General features: G+C 41.3%; 1 protein-coding gene across 1 annotated transcript in view; it reads left to right on the forward strand.

Moving 5' to 3' along the window:
- Nucleotides 1–12,268: 12,268 nt before the first annotated feature.
- LOC111950509 (dehydrogenase/reductase SDR family member 11) overlaps nucleotides 12,269–24,129 on the forward strand; it is a 31,703-nt gene continuing 19,842 nt past the window's right edge. Inside the window, exon 1 of the mRNA XM_023968130.2 lies at nucleotides 12,269–12,638. Coding sequence (XP_023823898.1) covers nucleotides 12,507–12,638 — 132 coding nt within the window. The 5' untranslated portion in view covers nucleotides 12,269–12,506. The remainder of the gene's footprint in view (nucleotides 12,639–24,129) is intronic.

The raw sequence follows: 24,129 nt of genomic DNA on the forward strand, positions 1-24,129 counted from the left end.
CCCTAAGAAGTTCTGGAAAATGGAGAATAAACCCTTCTCACAGCTGCCCATGTCCCTTAATGTTGTTGATGGTGTTGTTACTGACAAGGAGCGCATGGCTGGTCTACACGGACAAGTTCTGGCCTGGTTTAGATCTTATCTGTCAGAAAGATATCAGTGTGTCCCTGTTGCACCCTCTAYAACCACTGATTATTATTATCTGACCCTGCTGGTCATCAATGAACGTTTGAACATCTTGGCCATGTTCTGTTATAATCTCCACCCGGCACAGCCAGAAGAGGACTGGCCACCCCTCAGAGCCTGGTTCCTCTCTAGGTTTCTTCTTAAGTTCTGGCCTTTCTAGGGAGTTTTTCCTAGCCACTGTGCTTCTACACCTGCATTGCTTGCTGTTTGGGGTTTTAGGCTGGGTTTCTGTACAGCACTTTGTGACATGGGCTGATGTAAAAAGGGCTTTATAAATGAATTTGATTGATTGATTTAATCACCACTTCATTAAGTCAGGATTCCTATTTGACTCAGCCATGCCTCCTTGCCCGTCCAACATTTCCTCATCTCCCAGCCCTTCTAATGTGACTAGCCCTGATGCTCCTCCCTCTTTTTCTCCTGCCCCACTAAAAAGTTTCTCCCTGCAGGCAGTCACTGAGTCTGAGGTGCTAAAGGAGCTCCTTAAACTTGACCCCAAAACAATATCTCGGTCTTATGGTTAAGATCCTTTCTTTCACCGTGTTTCTACACCTGCATTGCTTGCTGTTTGGGGTTTTAGGCTGGGTTTCTGTACAGCACTTCGAGATATTAGCTGATGTACGAAGGGCTATATAAAATAAATTTGATTTGATTTGATTTAAGGTTGCAGCCCCTATCATCGCTGAGCCTATCTCTGACCTTTTTAACCTGTCTCTCCTTTCTGGGGAGATTCCCCGTACTTGGAAGGCAGCCACGGTGTGTCCTTTATTTAAAGGGGAGATCAAGCTGATCCTAATTGTTATAGGCCAATTTCTATTTTGACCTGTTTCCAACACTTTTGGTAAAAGCCAGTCAGTTGATTATTGCCAAGTTTTCTTGATGTCTATACTATTCTCTCTGGTATGCAATCTGGTTTACTCTAAGGTTATGGATGTGTCACTGCAACCTTAAAGGTCCTAAATGATGTCACAATTGCCCTTGATTCTAAGCAATGTTGTGCTGCAATTTTTTCTTGGCCAATTGGACTTGGCCAAAGCTTTTGATACGGTAGACCATTCCATTCTTGTGGGCCGGCTAAGGAGTATTGGTGTCTCTGAAGGGTCTTTGGCCTGGTTAGCTAACTACCTCTCTAAGAGTGCAGTGTTTGAAGTCAGAACATCTGCTGTCTCAAGGTACTCCCTTGGTGACAGGTAGTGGCTAAGGCTCGATCCTAGGTCCCACGCTCTTCTCAATTTACATCAACAGCATAGCTCAGACAGTAGGAAGCTCTCTCATCCATTTTTATATGCAGATGATAGTCTTATACTCATCTGGCCCCTCCCCGGATGTTGTGTTAAATTCTCTACAACAAAGCTTTTTCTACCCTTAACCTTGTTCTGAACTCCTCCAAAACAAAGGTAATTTGGTTTGGTAAGAAGAATGCTCCTCCCCACAAGTGTGATTACTACCTCTGAGGGTTTAGAGCTTGAGGTAGTCACCTCATACAAGTACTTGGGAGTATGGCTAGACGGTACACTGTCCTTCTCTCAGCACATATCCAAGCTGCAGGTTAAAGTTAAATCTAGACTTGGTTTCCTCTATCGTAATCGCTCCTCTTTCATCCCAGCTGCCAATGAACCCTGATTCAGATGACCATCCTACCCATGCTAGATTACGGAGACGTAATTTATAGATCGGCAGGTAAGGGTGCTCTCGAGCGGCTAGATATTCTTTACCATTCGGCCATCAGATTTGCCACCAATGCTCCTTATAGGACACATCACTGCACTCTATACTCCTCTGTAAACTGGTCATTTCTGTATACCAGTCGCAAGACCCACTGGTTGATGCTTATTTATAAAAACCCACTTAGGCCTCACTCCCCCCGTCTGAGATATCTACATACAACACCCGTTCTGCCAGTCACATTCTGTTAAAGATCCGCAAAGCACACATGTCCCTGGGTCACACCTCTTTTCACTTCTCTGCACCTAGCGACTGGAACGAGCTGCAAAAAACAATCCAACTGGACAATTATCTCCATCTCTTCATTCAAAGGCTCAATCATGGACATTCTTACTGACACTTGTGGCTGCTTCGTGTGATGTATTGTTGTCTATACCTTCTTGCCCTTTGTGCTGCTGTCTGTGCCCAGAAATGTTGTGTTGCTAATGTGTTGTCATGTGTTGCTGCCATGCTGTGTTGTCTTAGGTCTCTCTTTATGTTGTGTTGTGGCGTTTTGTCCTATATATATATAGGCCTCGCAGGAGGCCTTTTGGTAGGCCATCATTGTAAATAAGAATTTGTTTTTAACTGACTTGCCTAGTTTAAAATTTTTAAAGTACACTTGGGAATAGCACACTGGGAATGCCACTGTTCTCATACTGTACTTCCTATTTTTCTGGCAGCAGCCTGGGCTTCTTGAGACTGGACTCCCTACTCTTACAGGTGACCCTAGAGGTGAGGAAACTGTCAGTCCTCTGATGCTCTTTTCCTCTTAAGGGGTGTGTCCTCTGGCTGAAAACCTCCTGGGCAGCTAGTAGTGGTTGATTCTGTGGCTGTCCTATGGCAGCACTTTAGCACTACAGAGATTTGTTTATCATGCAAAGATAGTCATGAAGAGGTCACGACAACACCTTTTCCCTCTCAGGTGACTGAAAAGATTTGGCATGGGTTCCCCAGATCCTCAAAAAGTTCTACAGCTGCACCATCGAGAGCATCCTGACCGGTTGCATCACTGCCTGGTATGACAACTGCTCGGCTTCTGACCATAAGGCGCTACAGAGGGTAGTGCGTACGGCCCAGTACATCACTGGGGCCAAGCTTCCTGCAATCCAGGACCGATATAATAGGCTGTGTCAGAGGGAAGCCCATAAAATTGTCAGAGACTCCAGTCACCCAAGTTATAGACTGTTTTCTCTGCTACCGCACAGCAAGCAGTACCGGAGTGCCAAGTCTAGGACCAAAAGGCTCCTTAACAGCTTCTACCCCCAAGCCATGAGACTGCTGAACAATTAATCAAATGGCCACCAGACTATTACATTGATTCCCCCCCCCCCCCCCCTCCATTTGTTTTGTACACTGCTGCTACTCGCTGTTTATTATCTATGCATAGTCACTTCACCCCTACCTACATGTACAAATTACCTCAACTAACCTGTACCCCGCACACACCCCATGTATATAGCATTGTTATGGTGTTACTTTTTATAATTTTTTTACTTTAGTTTATTTGGTAATTATTTTCTTAACTCTTCTTGAACTGCACTGTTGGTTAAGGGCTTGTAAGTAAGCATGTCATGGTAATGTCTACACTTGTCGTATTCAGTGCATGTGACAAATAAAGTTTGATTTGATTTGAATGACATTTAAATAAAAGTTGAATACCTCTGGCGGCAACACCACACTGAAATTCTGGAGGATGCCCTTGTGCCATGATAAAAAAAWATATATATTTTTATGTTCTAATACCTGAATTTGAAGATCGAAAATAAATCTTTGCTCAGTGTCACTGCGGTCTCAAGTTGTTTGTGTGGGGCTTTGCATATATGTGTCTGTCTGTTTTAGGGGAGCTAAATAAGCTAACAGATTTAGCTTTTCTCCACTACTGTCCTTCATGACTACTGATCTGAAAGGATATACTGTAGGTAAATTGTGGTGTGTTGGTGTTGTACACTTTTCCAGTATTTTGAACATGCAGCACTCATGAATGTAAGGAGATTAGTTTAAGAGAGGGAGGGAAGGAAGGAGAACTCCGCTATCCCTTGTTCTGGTCAGTGGGAGAATTAAGGCTAGAGGGGTAGCAGCTAGTTGACAATAATAGTCAATGTGGCAGAGATGGGTGTGGTGTGCCATTCTAATAACTTAAGACGATGCCCAAAAAAAGTTTTTGGTGGCTTACTCCATTATAATAGACACTTGTCCTGTACAGAAGCACAGTCATTCATGAAACTTTGGCTCCTCTTGGTGGCAAGAAAATGCAACGTGAGTTTGACGACAGTTTACACTGTTTTGCTATACAGTACATACTTTGTGAGGATGTCATTGCCTCTGGACTGTTTTAATGGCTCTTGTTTTCCATTCATGCCATGCCGGTGTTGAGATCTCTAACCAACAATTTACAGCAGTATTGTAATTGTGGGTTTGTAGCTAGGTTTCCATCCAATTGGCGACAGATTTTCATGTGAAAACTCTAGAATCCGCATAAAGAAAATATGCGCATTTTCCCATCAGTGCCCACGTTTACATGCACGGCAATATCCCGTTATTATTAGGGATGCTCAAGTATTCTGTATTTGAATTGACGGATATATACATCCTATCCCGTTTAGAATAACCCGCAAAGGCTTGTATACCGGTTATGAGAAACCCGGATAAAATGCCTGGGATATGCTAATCTAAGACGGGATACTGTGACATGTAAACATTTTATCTCGTTTACTGTTGTTTTTGCAGTCTGCGCAGGTTCAGTTTCGCATATCATGGGTGTCGTGAGATTATATTTTTATCTGATTTTCAAACAAATCACTTCAAAATTAAGCTACCTGCGCAGTTCGATCCACCATTTTAATTCCTTAATAATTGTGCCTAATTATAATAGATTTGCTATAGTTTAAATTACGTTTCTACTTATAATTTCCGACATTTGATAGGCACTATTATAATTTCCTACATTTGGTAGGCCATTTGTTTGTCAACTATAGTTTGATACATGCAGCTTCTCTTCTGTCATAACTTGTTGCCTCAGAAGACTAAATAAAATAGTGCTCACCAGAATGTCTTAAATCGATAGAATTAATGCATTAGTAATCTATACTGAACAAAAATATAAATGTAACATGCAACAATTTCAAAGATTTTACTGAGTTACACAGTTCATATAAGGAATTCAGTCAATTGAAATACATTCATTAGGCCCTAATCTATAGATTTCACATGACTGGGAATACAGATATGCCTCTGTTGGACGAAGATACCTTTAAAAAAAAATAGGGGAGTGGATTAGAAAACCAGTCAGTATCTGGTGTGACCACCATTTGCCTCATGCAGCACGACACATTTGCTTCGCATAGAGTGTATCAGGCTGTTGTTGATTGTTGCCTGTGGAATGTTGTCCCACTCCTCTTCAATGGCTGTGCGAAATTGCTGGATATTGGCGGGAACTCTGTTCACAACGTTGACATCAGCAAACCCTCACCGGGCCATGCAAGTGGTCTGCAGTTGTGAGGCCAGTTGGATTTACTGCCAAATTCTCGAATACAAAGTTAGAGGCTGCTCTGGTAGACATTCTTGCAGTCAGCATGTCAATTGCTAAATCCCTTAAAACTTGAGACATCTGTGGCATTGTGGCACAAAAATGCTAATTTTAGAGTGGCCTTGTATTGTCCCCAGCACAAGGTGCACCTATGTAATGATCATGTTTAATCAGCTTCTTGATATGCCACACCTATCAAGTGGATGTATTATCTTGGCAAAGGAGAAATGCTCACTAACGGGATGTAAACAAATTTGTGCAAAACATTTGAGCGAAATAAGCCTTTTGTGCGTATGGAACATTTATTTTATTTCAGCTCATGAAACATGTGTTTATATTTTTGTTCGGTGTAGTTAACACCGGTTGTCACGCCCTGACCGTAGAGGTCCTTTTTATGTCTCTATTTTGGTTGGTCAGGGCGTGAGTTTGGGTGGGCATTCTATGTCTGGTGTTCTATGTTGTCTATTTCTTTGTGTTTGGCCGTGTGTGGTTCTCAATCAGAGGCAGCTGTCTATCGTTGTCTCTGATTGAGAACCATATTTAGGTAGCCTGTTTTCTCACTTTGAGTTGTGGGTGATTATTTTCTGTTTAGTGTTTGTCGTCACCTTTCAGAACTGTTCGTTTGTCGTGTTGTTGTTTTGTTAGTGTTCATATTTATTAAAGAAACGTATTTTATGAATACTTACCACGCTGCACCTTGGTCCTCTTCTCCTTCTCCCGACGACAATCGTTACACCGGTAAAATTGTCTGTTTTGTTTTAGGGACAGAGGAGAAAACGCAATAACTCCAAAACAGTGGAAAGACTGGCCAGTGCAAAATGTCCAAATGTCATCAGTTTAACCGGTTTTAAGGAAATAAAAATCTGAGAAAATGAAGAAACACATTTTTGATAAGACTTCAGTTCGTCTTAAGTGCATATTTTATGTGGTGGAAATACTGTCTGCTTGCATAACAGTTTAAAAAATAACACATTACAAGATGTCGTGTCTTTGGCTATGCCGGATTAAGTGATATGACATGCTATTCTATAAAATCCTTTCTCTGTAATTAATATTACCTGATTGAGCCAATCATGTAAATGTAATTAACTAGAAAGTTGGGGCACCACGAAAGAGTGTTTATAGAGCTGTTATCTTCCGAATAAACTCTGAAAGACCTAGGTATATTTTACATCAATAGCAGTCAATATTAATCGTCACCTTATTTCAGTCTCATCTGAATCGTAGAATTCTTGGTTATCTTCACGAACCCTGGCTAACAAGTTGAATCAGCAATACAAAATTGGGTTTAATTATTTATTTACTAAATACCTAACTAATCACACAGAATTACATATACACAGAATGAATCATACCTTGATTACAAATTTTGTCATAAAGGAAAACGTCCCTAGCGGACGGAACAGACATGACAGCTGGATACACAAAGAAAAGGGGGTTGGGTTTGAGTGAAAGAGCGGGAAGACTGATAAACAAAGGGAGAAGCTGTGCTATCGTAAATACAGTATCTTATGCATTCTAAATTACCGCCCATTTAGAAAAGGAAAATGCAATAAATATTTACTCTGAGCGGCGCTTCGGTAGGTTGGTCGTAGATGCTGGCCGTGTTGGCCAACAGAGATCTTCCTGTCCTCGGAAGAATGTCACTGGTGGTAAACTGGATACATTGTAGTATCGTCGTTGTGTAGTAGACGGGATAGGTCGTCCGTCCTTCCTAGCCCATGTTTACAGCTGCTGTTGCTAACTCACAGCTAGGATGTCTCACTTCTTTAGTGAATAAGAGTTCAAAGTTTATACCATTCACAACCCAAAAGCTCACGCTGAGGTTGGCTTAGTTCTGTAGTTGACATGTTAGTCCTTTTCAACGTATGGACCGTGTCCTATCGTCCTCGGAACAGAATAGTTTCGTTTTCGTCAAGGGCTTATATAGTGGAGGGAGAGAAGGGTGTGTTTCATAGTTTATTACCCATGTCTCTTCACAGGGCGGGCCACTGATTGAGCAGAGCTTAACTTTATGAAACCCAAAATCTCTCATTTCGAAGCTAAATTACATTTAATCTTTTCACAAATAGTGTCATATTTAAACATTTAAATTGCACAACAATTCCATGTGAATCTGATAACTAGAATGTGTAGACTTTCCCAGATACAGTTTATGTCGTCCTGTCATCAGTCATAATGTCTCAGATGACAACCGAACTGACATCATATTCATTAAGTACCAACGCATATTTTCAACTGGTTCTATTACCGAAATATGGTTCCTTTCCCCCCACTTGTTTGATGTTCCCAGACTCTCTATGTTTAACAAAGGCTCTTCAAGAGTCCTTCAGTAGAGTCAGAGAGAGACGGAAGGGAGAAAGGTATTTATGGGGGGGGGTCATAAACCTTACCCACAGGCCAACGTCATGACAAAGTGCATTTGCATTTTCTCTAAAGATGCTGAAAGAAAGAAATCATATTTCTCCACTCCTGTTCCCGAGACAAAATGTACATTTGTTTATAATTTCTCTGTAAGAAATGCATAATTCTGCAGAAGTTCAGTGCGTGATGACGTAGTGCACACAAAATGTACTTTTTCAACTAAGTTTTCATGTACCAAAATACAAATCTAAAGTTCAATATGTTTCCATCGCATTTCCAACTCTATGGATCATTTTGTCACAAACTGTTGCCTTAAATAGCAAATGTGCCTACTCTGGTCTTCGCACATGAGCTCCAGCCAACAACCGATACAGTGCTAGTACTTTGTGCGGGTATAGTCTACATCATGTGTCAAACTTATTCCATAGATGGCCGAGTGTCTGCGGGTTTTTGCTCCTCCCTTGCTTTTGGTTGATGAATTAAGGTCACTAATTAGTAAAGAACTCTCCTCACCTAGTTGTCTAGGTCTTAATTGAAAGGAAAAAACAAAAACCCGCAGACACTAGGCCCTCCATGGAATGAGTTTGACTGACACCCTTAGTCCACATGATGAGATTATTACTGATAAGAGCAAGAATATTTTTATTTGTCAAACAGCTGTCACCAGAATAAGACCCTTGATATTAATTGGAAATGGGCATCAAGATCACAATGCACTTTCACTACCCTGTGAAGTTCATAATTGATTTAAACTGTAGCCTAATAAACTGCATGGTTTCCAGAGTCATAGTGGGAGGAGGATCATCGCGTTACTCCAAGTTTATGTCGATATGATGGTTATTATATTAATATTTGCGAATTAAGGCGTTTCCACCGCCATTTCTGGCATAATTAATTTTACCGACACTAAAAGATCCCACCATGTAGAATGAACAAGTTGTCTGTCAGCATTTATAAAGTTGTACCGAAACTTCCTGTTTCCATCATAGCTGTTGTGATTTTTTTTAAATATGGTATGACTTTACTCTAATAACTGGATGGAAACGTGGTTTGTCTGTAATCCTTAATTTTTGACAAGTTTAGCCATTTGCCTCCGTCACACTCACTTAGATGTTACATTCTATTGCAACCAAGGGGAGACTAAGTTTCATCAGTGAATGACTGTGACAGCTAGCCATGGCTAATATTTCATCCAGGAAAGAAGGAATATGGAGGGGAAATGAGTTAGTAAAACAGACAAAGACAGACAAGTTCAAGTTTTTAATAATCTCCACATGGCAGTCATAGACACTGAAACACATGAATATTGCATTGCTAATAGACAATAAAACATACAAGAGAAAAGCATGACAAAATGTACATTTGACCTTTGAAGATACTCAAGTTGTGTTGATAAGTTGGCAAAAATAAGGTATGGGTGACTGTGCCTTTCACAGACAGACAAATGCAAACATGCATAAAGTCAAAAACACACTGCAGTGGAGGCTGCTGAGGGGAGGACGGCTCATAATAATGACTGGAACGGCGTAAATGGAATGGTATCAAACACATAGAAACCTTGTGTTTGATACCATTCTACCGATTCCTCTCCAGCCATTACTAGAAGCCTTTCCTCCCCAGTTAAGGTGACACCAACCTCCTGTGATACACTGAGTATTCAAAACATTAGGAACACCTGCTCTTTCCATGACATAGGCTGACCAGGTGAATCCAGGTGAAAGCTATGATCCCGTATTGATGTCATCTGTTAAATCCACTTCAGTCAGTGTAGATGAAGGGGACGAGACAGGTTAAGGAAGGATTTTGAAGCCTTGAGATAATTGAGACATGGATTGTGTGTGTGCATTTTTGTTACACTTTTTATATACACTGCCTGTATTTATATACTGGATTCATGCCATCGCTTACTGTTAAATACAGTATCTACTGCTGTACATATCATTCTTAGTATATATTTTTGCTGTATATACGCATAGATTGCATTTGGATTACAGATACAGTGTTATTTGGGTTGTTAACGGGACTTGTCTTGGCATTCGTGGTTTCTTGTTTTTCTGTTTTTGATTATTATTTGTGCACTGCATTGTTAGGAGCTGGTAACACAAGCATTTCGCTGCACCCGCTATAACATCTGCTTAACTGTGTATGCGACCAGTAAACTTTTATTTGATTTGAAATCCACTGTGATTATTATTTGACCCTGCTCATCATCTTTAAACGTTTGAACATCTTGAAGAACGATCTGGCTTTAACGGTTATGTACTCTAATAATCTCCTCCTGGCACAGCCAGAAGAGGACTGGCCACCCCTTGGAGCCTGGTTCATTGCTAGGTTTTTTCCAGGTTCCTGCCTTTCTAAGGAGTTTTTCCTAGCCACTGTGCTTCTACATCTGCATTGCTTGCTCTTTGGGGTTTTAGGCTGAGTATCTGTATAAGCAATTTGTGACAACTGCTAATGTAAAAAGAGCTTTATAAAATACATGTGATTGATGGAACAGGCAGTGGTCCAGGCTAGGCATGCTCATTATGGCCCCTGTAGGCCAGGAGATCATTATGGGTGAGCACCATGGTCCCCTGTCCCCTCCCTGATGCTTTACTGTTAGCATGACACAGGACTGATGGTAGCGCTCACCTTGTCTTCTCCGGACAAGCTTTTTTCTGGATGCCCCCAACAATCAGAAAGGGGATTCATCAGAGAAAATGACTTTACCCCAGTCCTCAGCAGTCCAATCCCTGTACCTTTTGCAGAATATCAGTCTGTCCCTGATGTTTTTCCTGGAGAGAAGTGGCTTCTTGGYTGCCCTTCTTGACACCAGGCCATTCTCCAAAAGTCTTCACCTCACTGTGCGTGCAGATGCACTCATACCTGCCTGCTGCCATTCCTGAGCAAGCTCTGTACTGGTGGTGCCCCAATCAACTTTAGGAGACGGTCCTGGTGCTTGCTGGACTTTCTTGGGCGCCCTGAAGCCTTTTTCACAACAATTGAACCACTCTCTCCTTGAAGTTCTTGATGATCCAATAAATGGTTGATTTAGGTGCAATCTTACTGGCAGCAATATCCTTGCCTGTGAAGCCCTTTTTGTGCAACGCAATGATGATGGCATGTGTTTCCTTGCAGGTAACCATGGTTGACAGAGGAAGAACAATGATTCCAAGCACCACCCTCCTTTTGAAGCTTCCAGTCTGGTATTTGAACTCAATCACCATGACAGAGTGATCTCCAGCCTTGTCTTCGTCAACACTCACACCTGTGTTAACGAGAGAATCACTGACATGATGTCAGTTGGTCCTTTTGTCACAGGGCTGAAATGCAGTGGAAATGTTTTTGGGGGATTCAGTTCATTTGCATGGCAAAGAGGGACTTTGCAATTAATTGCAATTCATCTGATCACGCTTCATAACATTCTGGAGTATATGCAAATTGCCATCATACAAACTGAAGCAGCAGACTTTGTGAAAATTAATATTTGTGTCATTCTCAAAACTTTTGCCCACGACTGTAGATTGATGAGGAGAAAAAAATGATTTAATAAATGTAATCAAAATGTGGAAAAAGTCAAGGGATCTGAATATTTTCCAAAGGGCTGCCTTAGGACAGCCACAGAATCGACGACTACTAGCTGCCCAGGAAGCCTTCAGCCAGAGGACACACCCTCAAAGAAGAGGACACACCCTCAAAGACGAAAAGATTATCAGAGGACTCTGACAGTCTCCTCACCTCTAGGGTCACCTGTAAAAGGAGCACAGTCCTTCAAAAAGCCCAGGCTGCTGACAGCTAGAGGGAAACCCTCTGAATAAAAAGAGGAAGTATGAGGAGGACAGTGGCATTCTCAGTGTGCTAGTCCCAAATGTACCTTCAGTCTCCCGGAAGAGGACCTGGGAATTAGCCAGTGTCCCGGGAAACTCAGAGTCCATATAGAGTCCGAAGAGACAGAGGGTCCAGTGAGGACAGTGACTTGTCTCAATTTAAATTGACCAATCTGAACTAAACTTGTGCACATTGTTGCATTTCTTTTGTTGTATTTACGTTGCAATAATTGTATTGTGGTTCCAACTAACCAATCATGGCCCATATGGTGCATTTATTACAGCATTATTAAATTATACTAATTTAAATAGGAAAACAAATATATTTTAAATCTACATTGTCCTTGTGTTTGTTATTATCATTGAGATAATATTTGATTATTGCTTACAAATGGTTTACCGGACGGGTACATTACATTTTGACTGGGTAGATACGTTTTGCATTTAGCCTAAATCAATTATTGACCAAAGTCAATACATTTTGAAGGAAATGTATGACATTGTCTCCTAGAGTACATATAATAACCAATAAACTCATTGAACATAAATGTCTTTCTTTATTGCTCATAAATTCTGCAATGAGGGCCCAGCAATGCAGCGGTTTCAGGTCTGCGAAAGTAAAAGCGCTAAAATAAACAAGCGGAAGGGGACGTCAACCAAACACATAGCGCAATGTTTGTCATTTAATATTTAATCCCGAGCGCAGGGATTGTGGTTTCCGCACTATGCCTTTTCCTGGATGCTACGAAAACAATATAAGGGAGGGTTGAACCGTGTAACAGACCGCCTCATATAAACAAGTAACTGTTATGTCTATTGTGACTGTTCAACAGACATAGGTAAACGAAATCTGTCGTTCTACTACGACCGTTTTGAAAACTAGCTAGCTAGTCTTTGTAATAGCCAAATAATCAATTGAAATGGAGCGGTGGAAAGGCAGAGTAGCTCTCGTGACTGGAGCCTCGGTCGGGATTGGAGCGGCTGTTGCACGGGCACTTGTCCAACACGGCATGAAGGTTGTGGGATGTGCCAGGAATGTTGACAAGATAGAGGTGAGTAAACATTAAACAATGTAAAAGTGAGAACTGTCGCAATCACTCAAAGTAGCGAACTGACAGTTCCTCTGATGGCTGAAATGCGCCAAAAGACCAGTGTGCAGCTAACTGGCAGTGGCTAGCTATAGCCATTTTTTCTCACTGTATTAGAGATACACAGTAGCTAGCTTTAGCCAGCCGATTCTAGTCTGCAATAGGTTTGCCTGCTTTAGAATTCAGAATAAAATAATACATTTCTGATTTACTTTGGCCTAACCAATTGAAATAAATGTAACCTTTTAAACACAATTTACAATTTATTTTTTAGAAACCTTCATGTACCATTTTAAGAAAATTTTAAATTAATTTCCCAGTTATTAGCTAGCTAGCTACATATCTAATCACTATTATTCCGTTTTATACAACGGATGGGTCTAATCCTGAATCCTAATTGGTTAAAACTGCCTTCCAGACGGTGTCTATTCCACAAGTTACCACCGCCTAAATCTATGAAGTTAAAATGCTTATTTACTCTCTTCAGTCTAACTGCGTAATTCACTGTCTCGTCAGCCCAGCCAGGCAAATTATAAACTTGATCTCCACTATAAAAAGCATCTAGACATTATCTCACATTTCTTTTAGACTAACATTTAGTTTTCAACAGCAGAGATTTGTTTAAACCTTCTTTTGTTGCTAATTTATTCATTACTCAACTTCATCTCGGGCCTAACAACACCCGTGACAATATATCCTCCAAACAGCGGCTTCTCTGGAATTATCACTTAAATACACATTCTCATTCTCTCTTTCCTAAGATTGAGAAATAGAAGTGGCATGTCTTGTCAACATTGCATTACTGACAAAAGTTGTCTTCTAAAACAAGTGAATATAAATATTTTATTGTCACATACACCAGATATGTGCAGTGAAATGTGTTGTTTTACAGGGTCAGCCATAGTAGTACAGTGCCTCTGGAGCACAAACACACACACACACACACACACACACACACACACACACACACACACACACACACACACACACACACACACACACACACACAGATTGGGCAACTGGCTTCTTTAGCCCTCCACCCATTTGCTGATCACCTGGCTTCATGTCCTGTCAATCGTTAATTGCTCCAGCTTTGGCCAGAATTCTGTACCACCATATGACTCGTAATAAATATAAAACCTAGCTGTCAAATAGGGAAATGGTTCCAATTGTTTTGATAACCATGTAAATCTCAGTAGGACAAGGTGACTTTTATCAATATATTTGCCTGTATTTACCTGCAAAACAATAAATGCTAATTAGCTGCTATCTGGACGAGAATGCCAAATCGAGGCAAAGGTAAGAATCTCTGGATTAACTGTCTAATGTTAGCTAAATGTAGTAATGAATAAATTGCCAAAATGTCTTTCATTTGACAGTTCTGTGAATTGTCTTGTGCAAGTTTTAAATTGGCACAATACCTGTTTAGCAAAGGTTTCAGATAGAGATGACGTGCAGGAGCTTGCAGGGATTTGTGGTCTTCCAAGATGTCTACTTTGAAGCTAATTAGCATTTTCAAATATGAGATTAAATAGAGACGAATATATTAATAAAAGTCACCTTGTCCATGCACATTGGTGTGGCTGGCTACTTAGTTAAGCGAGTAGTGTGTCAAGAAGCAGTGCGGCTTTGTCACGCCCTGGCCATAGAGAGGCTTTTATTCTCTATTTTGGTTAGGCCAGGGTATGACTAGGGTGGGCATTCTAGTTTCTTTATTTTTATGTTTTCTGTTTCTATGTTTTGGCCGGGTATGGTTCTCAATCAGGGACAGCTGTCTATCGTTGTCTCTGATTTGGAATCATACTTAAGCAGCCTGTTTTTCCACCTTAGTTGTGGGTAGTTGACTTTGTTAGTGGCCTGTATAGCCCTAGTAAGCTTCACGTTCGTTTTTTGTATTTCTTGTTTTGTTGGCGACATTTATAACATTAAAAGAAATGTACACGTACCACGCTGCACCTTGGGCCTGTCATTTCCAAGACGACAGTCGTGGCAGGGTTGTGTTTCGGAGGACGCGTGGCTCTCGACCTTTGCCTCTCCTGAGTCCGTAGAGGAGTTTCAGTGCTGGGACAAAACTGTATCGAGAAAAAGGTGTAAAAGTCCCCAAAAATATATATTTTTTAAAAACGAGTCACCTTGTCCAAGAGAGATTTACATGGTTATCAAAATATCACGCCAGGATAAGCCTACACGAAACGCAGCTCTTATTTTATTGTAGTGTTTCTAAAATCTCCAATGGGAAAAATGAATGGTGTAAAAACGTATAAACGATTGGAACCATTTCCCTGTTTGACCGCTAGGTTTTATAGGTATTATGACACCTCCACTGTGGGGCTCTATGGGCCCCTGTCCTTGACTTCTGCAAAACACCACAGCCACTTAGTTTCTCTAGATCAATCAGAGATTAGAGCAGTGACGGCGTGCCATTGCAACCTATAGACCAGACTTACTCTTTTCCATTGATAAGGAAGAGTTTGTCCACTATTAAAAGTTTGAATTTGTTCCATTATTTAGACTACAAAAAGTTACTCCAATGTTAAGACATCTTATTATTCTACAGGGTCACCATTGTTTGGAAGGTTGACAAACTCTGACACCTTTCTTGACCACAGAGAAAATTGCTTTACTATTAATTTTCATATTTTAGCAGACACTCTTACCCATAGCAACTAGGGCTAAGTGCCTTGCTCAAGGGCACATCACCAGATGTGAGGGATTCGAACTAGTGACCTTTCAGTTACTGGCCCAATGCTCTTAACTGCTAGGCTACCTGCCACCCATTCAGCAACCTTTTGAATTTCAGGTTTCTGATATTGGAAATCACGGGTGATAAAAAGACATTAAGCAATAGGCTATTTGTTCTTTATTAGAATATGCTTGGCTTTACACAAGATTCCACTGACACTTTTGCAACCACAGGCCATCTCCAATGTTTGGCCAAGAACTGAGGGAAAGATGTCAGATTGTGTGGAAGCTGGAAGGTGAAGAAGGAGCGACAAGCTTTCAACGCCCCCTCTCTCGGACAGACTGCATCACTTGTATGAGGCCTCTGAGCATTGTCTGTGTTTGAGCTTAAGGGGAAAGGGGGGCACAAAGCTGGCATTGTACCCCCTCTGCCATGCCCACACTGGGGACTGGCTGTAACAGTGCCAAGCAGGGTATGCGCTCACTGAAACGGGGGCTTGTAACTAAGTGTCCATCACCATTTTGTGCTCTTTTTCTACATGGGGAAAATGAGGTGATGAGTACAATGTAGGCTACATATCCCAAGATAGCTATGTTCTTTGATAGCAGACAAGACACAGGTAGTTAGACAGGTTTCCTAACAACGTCAAAAAGGATGCGCACACATTGCATGGGTAGAAGGGATTCTGAACTGTCAGATAGCTAGCAACAATGACACGAAGCTGCCATGTGGGGAGTCATAGGTGGCTTGTTTTTATTTAACCAGGAAAGTCAGTTAAGAACAAATTCTTATTTACAATGACAGCCTAGGAACAGTGGGTTAACTGCCATGTTCAGAACAGCAGATTTTTACCTTGTCAGCTTGGGGATTCGATCTAGCAACCTTTCAGTTACTGGCCCAATGCTCTAACCACCAGGCTACCTGCCGTGGATTCGCAACTATGTCTTTGAGAAATAACAAGTGCTTATAAAATGTATTTGAAGACAACATATAGTTTACATGTTGTCAGTAATTCTATAATTCTAAACCAACCCAATATGTTTTGTCCTGAAGATCTGCACGCATCGGTTTCATTGCTAAACAACACACCCGTCTATTAACATAGATGAATCCCTATCTAATCCCATGGCTAATGTTTCTATATTATCTGGTTGGCCAGTTCCTGTGTAACAAAAGCCTGAATGAGTAGAGTTGAAACTTAGGGGGAATGTGACAGCAGTAGAGGCCAGTGTCACTGAGAGGGTAGAAAAATAGTAGAAAACAGAAAAGGAAACGATAATGAGATGGATGGAGATGTGTGGTCGCCAAGGGCTGCCTGCAGGAATGGGGAGATGGAATAGGAGCAACTTGGCTTCAAGAAGCAGGTGCCAGGCCATTACTGACATTAAACAATCCATTCTCAGATTGAAACTGATATTCAGCTGATCTAGCTACAGTAGGACTGTGGTGACCTCTTACCTTGCATAATGCTATAGTAATTACCAAGGTGTTTCAATATAATGAATCCTATGATAGTAGGTTGAGACCTTATGTTTCAGTGACTTCATTAAGAAGATTCGCTATGCATTCATGGTCATCAATTGTATGCCTGTGCCAGCCCTGCTCTGTGGTCGTTCACATTCAGGAGCTCTTTGACTGTCACATAAAAGCAAAGTGCCTTGGGCTATATTTAGGTTAGAGCAATAGCCTAGTCGTGCCACAGGCGTGTTGATGGGTGTGTTTTGTTGTTCTCCAGTCCCCTTTGGGTGTTTTGTATAGAACTTAATTGATTTATAACTTAGACTGTCAGTAAGTTTGATTGGTTGAATGTTAAGAATGATATTTTATTTTATTTTACCTTTATTTAACTAGGCAAGTCAGTTAAGAACAAATTCTTATTTTCAATGACGGCCTAGGAACAGTGGGTTAACTGCCTGTTCAGGGGCAGAACGACAGATTTGTACCTTGTCAGCTCGGGGATTTGAACTTGCAACCTTTCGATTACTAGTCCAACGCTCGATAATAGACGATAATAGATTTAAACAAAGATTGATGCCTTAGTTTTTCCTGCTTTGCCCTGCCATGTTACAGCAGTTGGCCATGTTTTAGGCCTAGTTTGTGGTTGCACCCACAGATGTCATACAGTGCACTCGAACTAATATAATAGCTACAGTAGGCTATAATTCACTTAGCAGATACATTTATCCAATGCGACTAAAGCAACATTTTAATACATCAGTGTTGGAACGATGCTTTGTACATTTCCTATCACGGGCCAACAAGCAGGTAAAAAGGCATCACACTTGCGGTCAGACTCTGAACTGTAATTCACATAAAAATGACGGCAGTACTTAATCGTCCCATGCTGTTCCAATATAAATGGACCTTTACTGTACAGTGAGAGTATAGTGCTAAATTTACCAAATAGGACCACACAGGACTGTGCACTGAGACTTTAGACAAGACTGGTTTCAGTGTGACTGTGATGTGTGGCACAGGCGGGAGTTTAGGACAAGCTGGAGGGGGGGCGATGAGGGTGTCTGTCATTTAATCTATGAGTGGCTGCACTTTGGGCTCAGTCAATTCCTAGAAGATGTATGAGTGGTGGTGCGTGGCATGATGCAGTTCCAGCAGGACGATCATGGTGTCATCTTTGGATCTAGTGTGAAATAATTCAGCTAGAATATTCCACTGACCTTGGCTTGAAGGGGGAGACGAGGAGCTAACAAAGAGGGAGGGGCCCCAGACCCCTGTCTCAGTTGGTGTCCTTTTGATTGGTACGGAGTTTCTAAGGTCATCCTTTTTTTGATATCCAACCATCTTCATCATTTACATATCTTAACATTTCTGTGTCATTATTTGAACAGAGACCTTCAGTGATGCTTAATGCTGCATAATTGTGGGAAATAAAGGGTCACCCTAGCCTACTTTCAAGTACCTTTGTTCAATGTGCCCTGAGCTGCAATAGACAATCTTCTATAAACATAATGATGTTACACATTTGATAAATTACAGAGTAATCCTACATTCTAATTGTTATTGCCAACGGCAAGCAGGTAAAGCCAGTGACAATAATGGACTTATTATCAGATTTTCCTACACAACCCCCCCAGTCCAGCCCAGTTTGTCATGTTTGCCAAAGATGGGCCAGTGTACAGTATGTAAGGGTATATTTGGCGTTGCTCTGCTTGTGATGGATAGGATTCGATAGGGAGCTGAGGAGGATCGGTCTGGCCCTGGCCTTCAGTGATAGGAGTAGTGTGCTGTGCTGCTGTGCCTGGCCTGCATCTTAAAGCTAAAGTTCTCTGTGAGATGTTAATGGGTAGAAATCTAGTCGGGTTGCCCAACTTGCTTTGAAAGAACATACTGTAGGTCTATAAATCACACAGGCAGAATGCATTTGACATGACAGCCAACTTTATTTAGCCTTGTACAGCACCGTAAGGCTCCATCAATATGTGGTTGAATCCTTTGATTAGCTGTGTGTTAATGACAGCATGTCAGCAGAGCTTTAGTGGTACAATGGCCCTGGTCAGTCCGGACCACTGGTTTCACTGTAGCAGACAGTGGCAGTCAGAGCTGTTTAAGATGAGAGGGGACGATCATTTTTTTAGTGAGCATGGCCTTATTTCTATTACAGCATATTGAATGACTGTTATTCAAATTCCATTCACCCTGTTCAATGTAACAGCGATAGGTTTAGGCTACTACTCAAATTTTCCCAATACCCATCATGAGGTTGCCACAACCTAGACTATGAATGAAAGTTTACAACTAGGTGCACACAGGTCGAGAGAAACATTTTAAGTGACAGTCACTGACACATGGACAGACAGTGACACATTCAATACCGCCTTGCACACTCTTGCCTGCATCTAGCTGATATAGGGTGTAATCGTTAGTCTAACAGTTGCAAACGAGAGTTTCTATTGAATAAATTCAGGTATGTTTATCCCCGTTTTGTTCCGTTTAAGAAACGTTTTTAAATAGAATCGGCGGAATGAATACACCCCATATCACGCGTAAACAGTTCACTTTCATAACAGCCACGTTTTATTCCTTCTCACATCTATGTGCTCTCCTCCTATCATCTTTTCCCTTTGTCGCTTGTGGACATCAGTGCACAACACATCAGCTGTATGTGACCAGGCGAAAACACCTTTCCAAGTCAAACCATAACATAACTGCTACACACAGCCTACATCGCTGTCACCATATTAGCTAAAGTAACGTCATAGCCAACATAGCTAATAGAACTAATGCGTTAGTAAACCTAATACAATCATGCAGTAACATTACAGTGTCCAGTCAGTAAGCAGTTTAGCACTTTAACTTCTTTGGGAAAGGGGGGCAGTATTGAGTAGCTTGGATGAATAAGGTGCCCAGAGTAAACTGCTTGTTACCCAGGCCCAGAAGTTATGATATGCATATAAGTAGTATATTTGGATAGAAAACACTCTAAAGTTTCCAAAACTGTTAAAATAATGTCTGTGAGTATAACAGAACTCATATGGCAGGCAAAAACCTGAGACAAATCCAACCAGGAAGTGGGAAATCTGAGGTTTGTAGTTTCATTTAAGTGATTGCCTATCCAATATGCTGTGTCTATGGGGCCAGATTGCACTTCCCAGGGCTTCCAGCAGATAGCAACAGTCTTTAGAAAGTTGTTTGAGGCTTCTATTGTGGAAGGGGGTTGAATAAGAGCTGTTTCAACAAGTGGACTAGGCTGAGGCCAATGAGTTGTTTACTGCGCGGGCGCGCCCTTCCTTCCTTTTCCTCTGTAATGAATACGCTATTGTCCAGTTGGAATATTATTGAAGATTAATTATAAAAAGACCSTAAGGATTGATTGTAACCATCGTTTGACATGTTTCTACAAACTGTAATGGAACTCTTTTGACTTTTCGTCTGGATTTTGAGCTCGCTCATTGTGCCTTTGGAATAGTGAACTAAACGCGCAAACAAAACGGAGCTATTTGGACATAAATATGGACGTAATCGAACAAAACAAACATTTATTGTGGAAGTGGGAGTCCTGGGAGTGCATTCTGACGAAGATCAGGAAATGTAAGTGAAGATTTATAATGCTATTTCTGACTTTTGTTGACTCCACAATTTGGCGGGTAACTGTATGGCTTGCTTTGGTGGCTGAACGCTGTACTCAGATTATTGAATATTGTGCTTTTGCCGTAAAGCTTTTTTGGAATCTGACACAGCGGTTGCATTAAGAACAAGTTTGTCTTTAATTCTATGTAAAACATGTATCTTTCATCAAAGTTTATGATGAGTATTTCTGTTATTTGATKTGGCTCTCTGCAATTTGTTTTGGAGGCATTTCTGAACATGGTGCCAATGTAAAGAGGTTTTTGGATATAAATATGAACTTTATCGAACAAAACATACATGTATTGTGTCCTGGGAGTGTCATCTGATGAAGATCGTCAAAGGTTAGTGATTCATTTTATCTATATTTCTGCTTTTTGTGACACCTCTCTTTGGTTGGAAAATGGCTGAATGCTTTCTGTGACTAGTTGCTGACCTAACATAATGATATGTTCTGCTTTCACCGAAAAGCCTTTTTGAAATCGGACACTTTGGTTGGATTAACGAGAAGTGTATCTTTTTAAAATGGTGTAAAATACTTGTATGTTTGAGAAATGTTAATTATGAGATTTCTGTTGTTTTGAATTTGGCACCCTGCAATTTCACTGGCGATCCCAGAGAGGTTAAGTCGGCGGGCCCCTGTGGCAATAAATTAGTAAAACCAAAAGCTTACCTTGACTTAGAAGAGTTCCAGTGTTGTGTTGGATAGCCATAGCCAGCTAGCTAACATAGCATCCCTCTGTTTGAGCAGGGTGTTTGAGTAGGCTAAACTAGCTAGCTGTATTTGCTAGCTAAGTAAGTGAAACTGAAAGTGAAAAGAATGGCAATGTCTCTCTCGCTCTCTTGCTTCGTGTTCATTTTGTAAGAAATTAATTTGTTCAAAACTGTTCAACTATTGTCTTTCTYTCTCTTTGAGTCAACTACTCAGCACATTTTATGTACTGCAGTGCTAGCTAGCTGTATCTTATGCTTTCAGTACTAGATTTATTCTCTGATCCTTTGATTGGGTGGACAACATGTCAGTTAAGAGCTCTGATACGTTAGAGGACGTCCTCTGGAAGTTGTCATAATTGCAGTGTAAGTCTAAGGAAGGGGGTGAGAACCATGAGTCTCCTGGGTTTTGTATTGAAGTCAATGTACACATAGGACAACGGAAGCTAGCTGTCCTTCGGCTACACCATAGTGCTACTCTACAGAGTGCCGTTGAGGCTGCTGTAGACATTCATTGCAGAATAGAATGTTTTAATCAATTATTTGGTGATGTGATTATATTTAGTACAGTTTTATCTAAAAAGGATAACTTTTTTAATGTTTTACCATTTTTATTTGTTAGCAGTTGTCACAGTGACATTCTAATGAAATGGTTACTTGCATAGTGGAGTCTTTTGTTAAGACATGTAGCTATCTAGCTAGGTAAACAATGAACCATAATCCCAACTCATAACTTTACTACCCTGCATGAATCTGCAGGTAGAAAACCAATCAGGTTCAATGTTTTTATTTATTTTGAATTTTACCCCCTTTTCTCCCCAATTTCATGGTATCCAATTGTTACTATCTTGTCTCATCGCTACAACTCCCGTACGGGCTCGGGAGAGACGAAGGTCGAAAGCCATGCGTCCTCCGAAACACAACCCAACCAAGCCGCACTGCTTCTTAACACAGCGCGCATCCAACCCGGAAGCCAGCCGCACCAATGTGTCGGAGGAAACACCATGCACCTGGCGACCTTGGTTAGCATGCACTGCGCCTGGCCCGCCGCAGGAGTCGCTAGTGTGCGGTGAGACAAGGATATCCCTACCGGCCAAACCCTCCCTAACCCGGACGACGCTAGGCCAATTGTGCGTCGCCCCACGGACCTCCCGGTCGCGGCCGGCTGCGACAGAGCCTGGGAACGAACCCAGAGTCTCTGGTGGCACAGCTAGCGCTGCGATGCACTGCGCCACCCGGGAGGCACCCAATCAGGTTCAATGTTAGCTAGCTAATATTAGGTTAAAACTAGCAAATGGCTCTGAGATATGAATAATAAGATCATACAGGTAACGAGCCAGCCAGCTAACATTAGCTAGCTAGCTAACAGTACACTTTAACTTGAAATGAAAACTGTCAAAATTAGAAATGTGTAATATCTGAAAGTGTACCTAGCTAGACTATCTTACCTGTATACATCATGGATGGACACCTCTCCCTGTCACGAATGCCATGGTTGCCCTTAGTTTAAAGATGTAATCCGGAGACAGGTGTTTTCTCCATCTCCTTACCTATCATGCTCTAATTCCACTGTTTTCAAAACTCGGTCCTCCAGAAAGTGGAGAGCAACACTTATACAATTCTACTACGAGATACATTTATTTTTAAAAAGCCGCGTTAGACAGGATTACCTACACATACTGACCAGCTCAAATAGACAGAAGTGTGCTATATGGTAGACCAATTCGAACTCATCTCTCGGCATGTCCAGCCCACTCATTATCTGAGCCAATCATGGCTAGAGGGAAGGGTGCTGCATTTTTCTGTGGCTAAACCAACTAGGCTCGTAGTTTAAGAAGTTATTCATATTTACAGATGGCATACAAGTCTGTTATTAAGGCACATGAAAGTTCACATGTTCCAGAAGGTATTTCTGCAAAAAATCGTTTATATAAAAATAAAAAAAACATTTACGTTCAAATGGCTCTCCTGTGAGGTAGTGACCCGCGACATATGCCTAGTTTCCTGAAACGAGTCACATTTTAAAATAAGACTGTAACATAACAAAATGTGGAAAAAGTCAAGGGATCTGAATACTTTCTGAATGCTCTGTATCTCTTCGAGCTATCAGAAAAGGGATGTCACCCTTCCATAAAGAAATTTCACCTGAATCACCCGTGGATTGTCTTGACAAACAAATCAGTGTCTTTTCAGCTGTCTGTTATGTCAGTGTCAATGCTCAGGAATAGACCCAGCGGCAATGTGGATGGATTGTGAAAGTCCCTTTCTCTTTTTCTCTTTTTCTCTCTTTCCATCAATTTATCACTTGAGCTTCTCAACATCATGTTTGCTTTGATATTGAAAAGCTTATTTGGTTTTGATTTCAATAAAAAGCTATGGTTTTAGTTGAGAAGCAAAGGTTCAACAAATGCAATATACTGTAGGTGTAGTAATTCGGACCCTTTTGTCATACCTTTCACTGTATGCCAAAACTGCATAAGACATGATCTTATTCTTGGCACAACATGCTCAATCATGTTTCAAAGGACTGGAGCTGACACTGTAGAGAGTTTGTGAGTCTTTTCCCTGCTCTGGCTCCGCATTCCTGTGGTTTTAGATGAGGCTCAGTGGCCTGGTCCCAGATCTTTTTGTGCTGTCTTGCCAATTCCTATGGTCATTTTCATGCCAAAAGTCCAATCGACCATAGTAATTGGCAAGACAACACAAACAGAYCTGGGACCAGGCTATGGGCTCAGTCAGTGGATTGTGAATAGTTTTGTCTCTCTGCCTGGCCTCAGCCCGCCACCCATAGTATCTGTGAGACTGTGACTGTGGTGCCACTGGAGTGACATGCCCACCCAACTCCCCCCTCTTGTAACTGTGGGTTCTAGGCGGTTAGCCAGTCTGATGTTCAGTTTGTTCATAGTGAGTAGTTTTCACACAGCAAAGCAAGGCTTTGAAGTGGGTCAGACCAGTAAGGGGTGACTTCACGTTATTTTA

The sequence above is a fragment of the Salvelinus sp. IW2-2015 genome, linkage group LG23 (genome assembly GCF_002910315.2).
Source record: "Salvelinus sp. IW2-2015 linkage group LG23, ASM291031v2, whole genome shotgun sequence".
NCBI lineage: Eukaryota > Metazoa > Chordata > Actinopteri > Salmoniformes > Salmonidae > Salvelinus > Salvelinus sp. IW2-2015.